General features: G+C 31.4%; 1 protein-coding gene across 3 annotated transcripts; it reads right to left on the bottom strand.

The window, feature by feature from the left end:
• Positions 1-680: 680 nt before the first annotated feature.
• LOC113861809 (probable LRR receptor-like serine/threonine-protein kinase At1g67720) lies at positions 681-8506 on the bottom strand. 3 transcript variants are annotated; one of them, XM_027494845.1, is made up of 15 exons: positions 8287-8506; positions 7063-7594; positions 6196-6701; positions 5880-6012; positions 5630-5701; positions 5457-5525; positions 5312-5383; positions 5017-5085; positions 4026-4180; positions 3709-3947; positions 2476-2602; positions 2340-2408; positions 1899-2085; positions 1620-1755; positions 681-1269 (listed from the first exon to the last, which is right to left on the bottom strand). In XM_027494845.1, exons 1-15 carry the CDS (start codon positions 8375-8377, stop codon positions 934-936), a joined length of 2793 nt encoding a protein of 930 aa, XP_027350646.1. In that variant the 5' UTR covers positions 8378-8506; the 3' UTR covers positions 681-933. The 3 variants fall into 3 exon arrangements, with proteins under 3 accessions (XP_027350646.1, XP_027350645.1, XP_027350647.1); XM_027494844.1 differs by having other exon boundaries at positions 892-1269; positions 3709-4180; positions 8287-8491; XM_027494846.1 differs by lacking the exon at positions 8287-8506 and having other exon boundaries at positions 892-1269; positions 6865-7185.
• Positions 8507-12290: the final 3784 nt, after the last annotated feature.

The following is a 12290-nucleotide window of genomic DNA, read 5'->3' as shown; positions in this document are numbered from 1 at the left end:
TATTTATTGATTTTTTATATTATATACAACATTTTCAAAAATTAAAAATAAATAAATAAAAGCTAACAGCGCAACTACATGTTATGTTTTTTTTTGGGGGGGGTCAATACAGGACGTGTTATGTTAATACCGGACATTTGGAAAAGCTATTTACATGGTTTGGGCCGACAAATGAGGGCCCGGCCCGATGTTAAAATCAGCCTGCTACTGCTCCCAACATGTCCCGGATCACTGGTCCACTGAGGTACTTCTGCTTACAAGAATTAACGGGATAGGTTGACGCAGATGTACTTCCTACTATTTGACGAAAAAAGTATTAATGGGATAGGTTGACAGAGATTTATTTTTGTCCTTGCTCTATTCAAAATTTTGGTCGATCATTTGCTTGTAGTCGGATTGAACCGTGAAATTTTGATACTATATGATATATAAATAGACCAACTCAATTTGTTGACATAATATATAAACTAACAATGTGCAAGTAAATACAAAATTAAAAATGTATATACCTACAATAATGATATATTTTCTAATTGACATTTTAAAAAAATTTACTGTTACACATGCTTTGACATGCGTTCACTTAATTTAGATTAAATATCGTCTTTAATTTTGTGGTATTTGTTCTATGCTATATAATTATTCGTGACAAAAAGGAAAAATTCAGATACTGTATCCTTATGCAAGCGGAATCCACATTTTTACCCCTGGTGCTTTGCAAACAACAAATCGCGAATGGCAACGTCATTGGTGCTTGCAAAAGCAGAACAAATTAACACCATTATACATGCATATTGTTTGTTCATTTGGTAGGGAGCGAACCAATCATTAGACCACATATGAACAAGGCATTCACACACAAAATTAAAGATAAAAAATAAATTAGAGGAAGAAAAAATAAAGGAAAATATTGTGTTTGCTTACATGAGAGTTCTACCTTGCCGTAGGCTGTACAATGGATTCATCAATTGACAGGTAACTCTCAGCTACACCCAGATCCATTGAACCCAGGTTCATGGAAGAATGAAAAGAATTTCTAGACATCTCATCTGAATTGCCTTCTCTTAATGCTTCAGCCTGTCTCTCAATAGATATTGCATCTTGGATCTCCTTTAGAACTTCTGATATTGATGGCCGCATATGTCCATGGGGCTGAACACACATCAATGCTTTCTCTGCTATTTTCCACATGGATTGTAGGTCATAGTCGTTCTGCAGTAAGGGATCAATAATACCTTGTATATCTCCACTCTCAATGTGTAATTTTGCCTGTGAAAAATTGAAACAGGCAACCAAAACAAAGTTGATGTAAATGTAATTTATATGGCAGGCCTTCATGTCTATATAGTTCATTCATGGTTCCTGTTGTTCTTATAGGTTAAAAATATTGCTAGGTTAGTTTTAGGAGAGCATTTAATTTTGTTTTGATGACAAGCATACATGAAATAGAATAGAGAGATCCAAATGAATCACATATCTTGTGCATGTTAATATGATTTACTTTTTCCAGTGTCGCAAATCAAATACTGCAAAAATCATTTGAGGAAAAAATAAACTACAAAGGATGACACTTTCTTCATACTCCAAAATTCTATGTTGGCAGAGAAGTTAAAACTCACCCATTGGACTATGTTTCGGCAATTAACACCAAAGCTTTCATTCGATATTGCTTCTTGACCGGATATGAGTTCAAGAAGAATTACACCAAAACTATAAACATCGCTCTTGTCAGTCAGCTGCTGGGAAATATAGTACCTGTGAAGAGAAGGTTTTAAGGACAAGTTTGAGGTTGTCGGGACCGAAGGCAATTTGCGTTTAGCATCCAACCAAGATAAAGAGACGATAAACTTTGTTTACTTGAAACACACAAATTCACTGAAAATAGGTAAAGGCCTTACTCAGGATCTAGATATCCTACTGTCCCCCGAACTGTGCTTGAAACATGGGATACTCCATCTACAGCAAGTTTTGAAAGACCAAAATCTGAAACCTTGGCTCTCATGTGCTTGTCAAGAAGAATATTGCTGCTTTTTAAGTCTCTATGGATAACAACAGGAACACAACCTGTATGAAGATATTCAATCCCTGAACAAGTATGAGAATAATACCGTTAGTGATTGATCAAAAGGGAAGGGCCATTTAATGAGAAAATTAGAGGAAAAAAATATAAATAATTATATATTCTTAAATGAAACTCCGCCTATGGCCCAAAAGCCCGAGTAAAGGAAGAGGGTTATGTTAGGCCTTCGATTGTCAACGTAAAACTTGTTGAAACCTTTTATATTTTCATATAATATTCTTAAATGACACATTAGCTTAATAATTCATAAAGCTTATACCTTTGGCAGCATCTTCTGCAATCTCCAGGCGCTTAATCCAATTGATACTCCGTCCATGCACTAATGGACCTACAAGAAGTCAAACATAATTGAACATATGGATTTCTGCTGCTTGATTTAAATCATGCAGGCTTACCATAAAGATGTTCCTTGAGAGTGCCATTATGCATGAACTCATAAACAAGCATACTATTCTCTTCATCTCGGCAATACCCAAGCAGCTGTACCAAATTTCTGTGATGTATTCTAGAAAGAAGAGTCACCTGGATCAATCAAAGAAAATTACCAATTCAATATGACGCTGAATTTAGTAAGAACAGAGCAAATATTTTGTATAATTTATGCTTTATTTAGAAACAAAATAAGGCATGAAAGAAAATGATGAGAACTGCAAGGCTACATATTCACCTGTTAAATAATTATTTAAAAATATCAGAAGCTTGTTTTTTATATTCTCTCAACTCTTCCTCCTTTTTGGAGAGGTAGGATTTTATGGAATCCGTGTACAATGCTCTCCCCATTTCGTTTCATCTCATTTTCTGAGCTTCACAAACAATGTAATTAAACTTTCAACCTTAATTTTATTCTTCCTTTGTTAATGCCATTCTTCCCACCATCCAAAGCAAATTCTTTGATGGATTTAGGATGAAAAATATATATGTTTAGCTGCAGAATAGATTATGGATACCAAATAACTTCATGGTACATCTTTGTTCTAGTCTGCAAGCTAAAGCTTTGTAATGCAGATCTTGTTTAGAATGCCACACTAGAAATGTTTGATAACCAATGTCTATTCGCCAGCTTGTGTCAACAATTGACCCGTAACATAGGGGCAAGTTTCTGGAAGACAAATGCAGTGTTTTAAAGTTCTCTATACAATTGCAATCAATATAAATTAACTCATGCAATGTTGTAAAATCATGCTGCCACTTTGGGACAACAGTTGGCCTCAGATAATAACTAGCAAAAAAAGATGCCATAAGTTTTGCAAGGGAAAATTTCTTTCCTATTAACAAACAGGGTTTTAGATAACATTTTTTATTAATTAATTAATTTTTAAACAAGTTGTTTTAAGACTATCAATATGAGTGGCAACCACATAGTCATTCATTTGTTTCTTTTAAATTAGATAAAAAAAAAAAAAAACTTTGCCGCTATTAGACCACAAACAACTTTAATTTGTCAAGTGAACACTGCTACAACTTCTTTTTGTAGGTCCATGCATTCTTAAAATTATTGATAAATCTGTTTTAAATTTGTGAAACAAAGCAAAAACCCAATTATCATAAAATGAAAATGCCACAGAAGCAAAATAATAAGGGATAGTGCAGTGCTGGAACACTTAGGCTTATTATTAAATGCAAATTACCTCATTGGAGAACTCTCGCTTGCCTTGATAGGAATTACTAGTTAGTATTTTAACTGCTATTTCTTTTCCATCTTTCAGCTTTCCATAGTATACAACTCCAAAACCACCAGAACCAATTTTTTTCTCAAATTTATTTGTAGCATTTTCAATTTCAGAAAAACTGAAGCAGTGAGCAGCTTCTGCAGGATCATCACTCTTCCAAGAAGCCAGCCTTTGAGTAGGGAGAGAATCGATGCGATCTGTGAAGAGTAAAAACATATATAAATCATGTTCTGAAATATCTGACAGACAATAAATAGCAGTGTTCAGAATCCTACCTTGCTCAAAATATCTTTTCTTGCCCTTACGCATAAACCAGCACGAAATAACAGTGGCCAAAAGTAGAACAGAAGCCCCAACCACTGAACCAATAATAACATACATGTGGCCTTTTATTTTGCTTCCTCTATGAAGATTAATGTTTCCAGAATAGCTGTTAAGAGTGACAGGAAAACAAGTAGTTCATGCAAATATCATGACGAGGGAATTAAATAATTTGCAACAGAAGAATAAACGGTGTTCTAGAAGAAATATATAAACAACTAGATATCAGACGAAATTACATTACAAGGGACAAAAAATTCAAGCATAACAAATTATAATGAAGATGGAACATAGCATCCAATATTACTATGAATAGCTGACAGACACTAACACTGTTAATCTAAGCAATCAAAGCAACATGATATCCAGCTGAAAGTCAGAGACCAAAGGATTAAAAAAAAAACGTCTAATGAAAGACACAAGGGTAAATATGAAAAGGACAAAAGAAAAAAAAGGGGGGGGAGGAAAGTGTAATTGGATGTTGGTCCCATCAACATGCCAGAAGTAACAATTAGTATTAAGATGTAGCTTAAAAAATAAAAAGTACACAATTAAGAATTTGCCCTGAATATTTCTCTACTCAACTGATCAGATCAGAATCGTCACTTTTTCTAGTCACAAAGCAGTCAAGTTTGTTTCATAACAGATATTATCACATTACATGAACCATGCACAGATGAACATATAGAAGAAAATAGTAAAACAGGAAAGAAATTGATAAGAACCACCCCACAAAAGCTAATCATTGTAGTTGGAGAGTTCAAGGTCCTATAAACCCCACATTAGAATCTCATACTTCCAATATGGGACTCTAGTCCCATACCCAACATATTCATCAATTATCCTATAAGATGCAACTTGCTGATATTCTTCTCCATTCTCTTATGTGGTAATGCCACATGGGCTCATCTCATATTTAGGTTTGAAAGTTAGAATTATACTCACTTCAAAACCAAATCCTTGCTGAAAAGATCTGATGGTATTGTTCCAGATAACAAATTATTTTGCACATACCTGCAAATATCATATGCATTACCTGAATTATATCAAAAAACAAGAAGTACAAAGCATAATAAGTTATACATTATTTTTAAACTTGACTCAAGTCTCCAAGGTCATCAACAAAAAGATACTCATTTTGGGGGAGGTATATGTCCTATTGCTAAGATTATAACTGGATGTATCAAAAGTATAAAAATTTCTAATTCCATAAACAGCTTATAAGTTCCAGGAAGCTTACAGTTCCCTCAAGCTTGGAAGGTTCACCAAAGAGGTTGGGAGCACACCCGTCAACTGATTGTTCTCAAGATGACTGCAAGCAGAAAAGGTTGCAGTTAACTAAATACTACACAGCAAGTTAAGGGGAAGAAGATGTCAGGCATTACATGATCTTTAAGTCCATGCATCCAGTAAAATCTGGTAATGGTCCCGTCAACATATTTCCATCAAGCCATCTGCATCCAAGAATTAAATCATACCACTGCCACAATATAAGTTCAACAGACCAAACATGAGAGCAGCTCATTCCAGAAACATTAAAAATTAAGATGAAACTTACAGTTCAACCAGACCAACCAATTTGGTGATGTCCAAAGGAATATGCCCCGTCAAGTTTTTATTCGATAACAAGCTGCCACCACCAGGAACACAGAGTAACTATTGTAAGATCACTTGCACTGCTCTTTTAAAACATACAATGTAACATCCTTTATCAGAAGCAAACTGGCTTTCTTTTTCCCTTTTCTAAGGCAGGAGAAGAATCCACATATATGCAAAATTAAAAAACCACAAAAAAGATTAACCTTTACATTGAAACTATTCTTGGTTGTGGATCTGAGTTACATCGGACCCATGACCATGGAACAGGCAGACATGGATCACCACCTTCTTGGGCCCATTCTGCTGAAGAGTAGTATGAAAGTACACTGGAAATAGCTGCTCCTGCATAACGTTCATTCCACACAGTATATAAATTGTAATTTTCTGATGCTCTAAACAAGACTTAATTGATAATACTTTGCACTACAATAAGCATACTTATTAAATAGTTACTCTATACAGTTACAAGTTAGCCAAGGAACATATCATATCACAGCCAAAGTAGCTTCTTATTAAGGGACTAACCATCTAAAGAACCGTCATTTTTCTCCAGATACATATTTATTTCCATGGCATTTAGGAGAGGTCCCCTGGAAGAATCATATGTCTTGCCAAATCTAAAAGAAAGCACAAAAGGCAGGGAAATGTTGGTAAATCCTGGCTCATAAAGACGATATTTCCCTTGAGCATTTTCTTCAATATTTACAACAGCCTTGCTAAGATCAGGCTGGCCTGGAAGTACTAGCCTGAATTTTCTGGACTCATTAGGAGACAAATCCTCAATCTCTGCAAAGTAGGTGAACGCCCAACCAGTACCAGGAAAACCATCCAAGTTCAATCGGTAAGTTAGAGATCCATTTGTACCCACTACAGCTGTCTGCATCACTTTCACAGGTGGCATTTCATCTTTGTTAACATCAATTGGTACTTCGGTAGAAATTTTCTCCGTTCCAGCAGCCACATCAACAAGATAATTAGCTTTTTTCACAGAATCAGATTCCCAAATTCTATCAAAAGGGTCATCAGGATACCTGAAATGGCAGAATTATAAACTTCTTAAATGACGGAAAATGCTTTAAAAACTGCAATATAAGACACTAACTACACATATATTCAAGCACATAGAGGAAAAAAATGTGTGAAATAAGTATTGGTTACGAAGACAGTTATAATCAATTGATAATTATAACTTACCCAGTATCCATATGGATGTGTCCTGTCTGTGTATTTAAAGTATTTTAAACAGGTAGAACCATATGGTTCACTGATCATGTAATACTCTTTACACACTTGGTCAATCAAAATTAATCCATAACTTAATAAAATATTGTTTAGAAGATTAATTTGCACAGGAGCAGACAACGAAGCAACATACAGGATGGCTTAAAGTACCTTATTGGAGCATCACTCTCAGCACCAAAATTTATCCTTGCGGAGACACTAAGGTAAAACTGTTCCTCAAATTGTGTATAATAAACTGAACCATTGAATTGCCGAAGTTCAAGAGTAGATATGAATGGCTGTCCAGTTGTCGCATTTGACAAGCATACAGTCAGCGTAGGACTTGAAGCCAAAAATATAAGCTCTCGCATCTCTATACTGTTAGCATCAGATATAACAATAGTAGACCAATGCGTAGCCCCAACAGAAATGTCAAATTTTGGATAAACATTGTTATTGTCAAAGTTCCCATACAAGAACGTAGCCCTCAGTAGGTACCTTGTCCTACTAACAACATCAAGTGTGTAACAGTATTTCCTGGAATCAGCAGGAAAGTGTCGTAGTGTCGTGTATTGCTTTCGTGTCTCATTTGCAACTAATATAGTGCTTACTTCTCCATAAGTAAGCTTATCATCAGGAGTCCACCGAAGACCAATTTCATCGGTGAAATTTTCAGTCCCTCCACAGTCCAAACTTACAAAACCTGTTTAAGAATAAGGTGGCATTTTTTGTTACTCAATTACAGCTAAGATGAATCAAATTAATCGAAAACTCTAATTTGTAAATAAAAATAACAAAAGAAATCACATTAATAAGAAAATCCAAGAGATTAATTGTTAGTAAAAAATAAAAATAGAGCAACTGAAACTAGTAAAGTTTTCTTTAACAGTTACACTTTAGAAGAAGTTTTTAAAGTAATGGAATATAAAGATTGGTTAAACCATCATAAACCTTTGATCTCAACCGATCTTATATCCAACTGAACCTATATGAATCAACGTCATCAAGGCTTAGATCTTAATATACTTTTGTGGTTTTTTTTTTTTATGAACTTGTAACAAGCGTCAATATTACGGTTATCTATCTAAAACAGGATGGCAAATAAAATCATTTTTCTCGGCAGGATTTGAAGTGTACTTACAAAAAAATAAGAGAAAAAAAAACGGTTAAAGAGTTATCGGAACTGAGATTTTCATCCGAATAACACCGTAGGTCACAGAATAGAGCGAAAACAACAACAAGAAGAAAATGGAAGTATTAACAAAGCGAGAAGCAGAGGTAGAGAACAGAGCACTACGGCAAGTAGTAAAAGAAGAGGTGATTTGAAATGGAGTTCATAGGTGATAGAGGTGAAAAGGTTTGGAGGTGAGAGAGAGTTGAATGAAGAAGAGGTACCTTGCATGATCTGAGCAGAGGAAAAAGGCGAAGGTAGTAAGATGGAGAGGGAGAGAACGAGAGAGAAGAAGAAGAGTTGGATACTCTCCATTTTCTACGGCGTGTAGCTCTGCTCAGATGAAACCATCCAAATGGCGAAGCCCAAAAAAATAGCGAGTGTGTAGTGAGTCTGAGTATCTACGCCAGAGGAAGAGGAGCATGCCAGAATACAGGTGTTCGTATTGCTGATTGCTGGCAATCGCATACTAGTAGTGCTGCACCAAATATTATTTGTAAATGTTAACAAAAAACGAATTATATAAAATTTTATTCAAAATATACTTTATTATATTTTTACATTTTAGTATAATAAAATTATTTTTTAAATAAATATGTATTAAATTTAATAAATGAAGTTAATAAAATCTATAAAAATTAATCTCAATTTCTAGGATTATTTTTTTATATATGATTTTTATAAATTATATATATAAAAATATAGTATTTTTCAAAAAATTATATAAATATGAGTTTAAAAATCGTAAATAATGATTTTTAAGGTAAATTAAAAACTCAGAAATAAAAAATTCAAAAAGTAATAAAGTGTCAAAAGTTGTGAATCACAATTTTTCAAAAAATATATTAAAAAATAAAAAAATTTCAATGATAATTTTAAAAATAATAATTAAATATTTTTAAATGGTAATTTTTTAATAAAATTATATTTTTATAATTTTTTCAAAAATCTCATTTTTAAAATTTTAAAAAATCATACATAAAAAAAGAACTCAATTTCTAAGATCGAGGATAAATAATTAAAAATAATAAATCTTATTAAAAATTGTTTTATCATTTTAAAGATAAAAATATAATAAATATTAATTTTTATATGTTTAAATTCATCTCTAAGATTAATAAAATTATTAAAAATATATACATCTCGTTAATATATAGACCTGGAAGAGCAAACAGAGAAATAAAAAAATTAAAATAGTGTAATATAGATATAAAAGTTATAAATCGGAAGAAAAAGATAGCCTGTGGAGAACTGTCTTTAAAAATATAATCTCTATCTGTAGAACTAGAAATTATATAAATCGATTATTTTAATTCTGTTAAAACATAAATTAATGTTTCACAGAAACAGCCTCGGTTTATCTTAAATATAAAGATTAAAATAATTGTTATAATTTTTAGAGATTTATATAAATATATATATATATATATATATATATTATTATTTTCATTTTAAAGGTTTAGATAAATAAAATTTGTTCAAAATTTTAATTTGTTTTATAATGATAAATTCTCTCGTATCATTTCGGGGGAATTTTACTTTGTTACAGATCCAAATAAAATGGGACAAGAGAGGAAACTCTCAGGAGACACAAAATACAATTCCAGTATGACAAGTAATCCATCAATTATTTATAGACAAAGGAATAACTATGAGAGCTATGCACAGCTAATGATACTCACGTAGCAAAGAAACAGATACTCACACAACTGACTTTAACTAACTTGGCAACTACTCTAACTACATGGTTTAATGTACATAACTGATGATATTTTTGTTACCCTCTCAGAAGTTGGAGGTGGGAGATAACCACAGTCAGCTTGAAATGAACGTAACTGTTGTTGCTTCATATACAATTAATTGTAGGCATGAACACATGGGAAACAAAGTTTCTTCACAAATGGTAGAGCTATGTTTAACAATCTGGGTTAGAGCATCATAATCAGACATATTAGGTCAAAAACCATGAGAAGCAGTACCCTTTGATGGCAATCTTTTTAATTTCACAGACCAAATCATCACAATTGTTTTTCTAATCAAGCTTCGTTTTCAATACTTTAATGACAATTTTTGCTATTTCAGTTGTTGTACCTTCTTGAGCTTCTAAACTATAAGCTCCAAAAATGAGGTATCGCTTGAACTTGTTCATGTAGAAGTACTTTGTTGTCTTTTATGCTTGATTCGTTCGTGAGTACACCAAAAACAGCTTGATTTTAAATATAAGATATTGCAAAGTTTTTATAAGATCCCTTGTAAGTTACTGTTTGTATTAATTATTTTTCAATGAAAATATGTTTAGATAAGACAAAATCATTATTAGGTGCGGAGCAAGAGAATTTGTCAGGAGTCTACAAATTTTTAAGGTTAGATTTTAAAACTACATTCAAATTCTTGATAAGTTTTATGTTATCAATAAAGTCAATTATTTAAAAAAAAAATTGTGAAGTAATTAAAAGAGTTTTATATGTAAGATCAGAAGTGATAATCATAAAATTTTATAAAAAATTAATAGCAAAAAACATTTCTATAAAAAATTAATTCTTATGTCCCAATTATTGTATTGTCTTATGCACAATGAATTATTAAAAAAAGTTAAAGTTTAAAAACGAGTTAAAATACTTAAAAGCAAATAATTTTTTTTTAAAATTATATATATATATATATATATATTATATTAACGTAAATTTACTAACAATAGTTGAAGTTAATTTTTTTTAAAAAATATTGTTACTACTTTAATTTTTTTCATAAAACTCATATTATTTTATTAAATAATATAGGTTTAAATTTTAAATAAAAATAAAGCCGAGTGTTGTTTATATTTTTTTAATCGAAAATATATTATTTATTTTGGTCAACCAAAATATATATATTTGATTTTTATTCTAGAGAACATTGCACGAGTATATAATAATTTAATTTTGTATAAAAGAAAATTTGGGATACTGCTAGTGCCAGTTGTGGTGGGGTAACGCCAGTGGCACCTCATAGCAGAGGTTTCAGCCTTTCAGGTTTAAGGGTCGTATTTGGAGGTGCGTGGGACCCGCGGCTTAACGACAGAAGGTCAATGAATGAGGAACGCGTGACTTTATATCACGTGATCATGTCAATTTCCCACGAATTCAAAATTATTTATCTGTAGTCAACCATTTCTAATAATGTTTGTTTTTTTATGAAAATAAAGTGAGATAATTTTTTTAAAAAAAAGTAGTTTTTTTTTTTTCATTTGATACAACCTAAAAAATCTACCATCAAATTGAGAGTTTTTTTTTTTTATCATGTGAGTCATGACTGATTTTTAGTCTTTATTTTTTACATTTTTATTTAATATACGTAAAGATAAAATTATTTTTATGCATCTTTTATTTTTATCTTATTTTCTCACATTTAAATAAAGCAACAAAATTGTCTTCTATTTTTTTTCTTGTTTCATCCATTTAAAAATGACATAATTTTGTTATATTTGTTTTTATTGTTGATATTTCTTTTATTATACAAACAAATCATTAATAGGAAAACAATAAGTACCGATAATATCTTTTATTAAGACAATATTATATTTTCATTAAAAATTTATTAAAAAGTTGAATAAATAAGCATTCACTTTATTATTATGACAATTTAAAATGTTTCATCCAAAAGACAAAGTACTCATATTTAATATTTATTTTATCAATTAAAATAAGTGATAATAAAATATAAATTTTAGAGTTGTATAATGAACCGAAAAATAGTTTTTTTTTAGATAACTTTGTGATTGTAAAAAAAAAAGCAATTTTAACTATTTTTGTGTGATTATGCAGTTAAATTTTATTTCTCGTCTATTATATTTAAAAAACTCATTTCATTAAATGCTGCCTGGTGTCGTGTATATAACACTATTTTTACTATAATAAGTTTATGAAAAGAAAATCATTGTAATCACATTCAGTCACCATATGCCTCCAAACTTAATTTGTTTCTAATATCGCCCGTAGAATCTTATATTATTAAAAATAAATAAATAAATAACTAAATATGAAATACCAAGTGATGTGTGATCTAGTCTCCTAGACTTTGACGTTGACTTATGGAGGATCTAGTGACGAAGATCACTCAATTGTTAATATCAAAATTATTATAAAAGGAGGGAAGAACAATATAGAAGTGCATGTCAAAACTTGATGTAACGTGTGATAGTCAACATCTAATCAAACTTTGATCGATAAATGTTCAGCTGTTTCGTTAT

Source organism: Abrus precatorius, unplaced genomic scaffold (genome assembly GCF_003935025.1).
Source record: "Abrus precatorius isolate BTA unplaced genomic scaffold, Abrus_2018 Scaffold3, whole genome shotgun sequence".
In the NCBI taxonomy this organism is placed as follows: Eukaryota; Viridiplantae; Streptophyta; class Magnoliopsida; order Fabales; family Fabaceae; genus Abrus; species Abrus precatorius.
The sequence above is the reverse complement of the archived record's forward strand: the minus strand, read 5'-3'. Positions and strand labels throughout refer to the sequence as shown.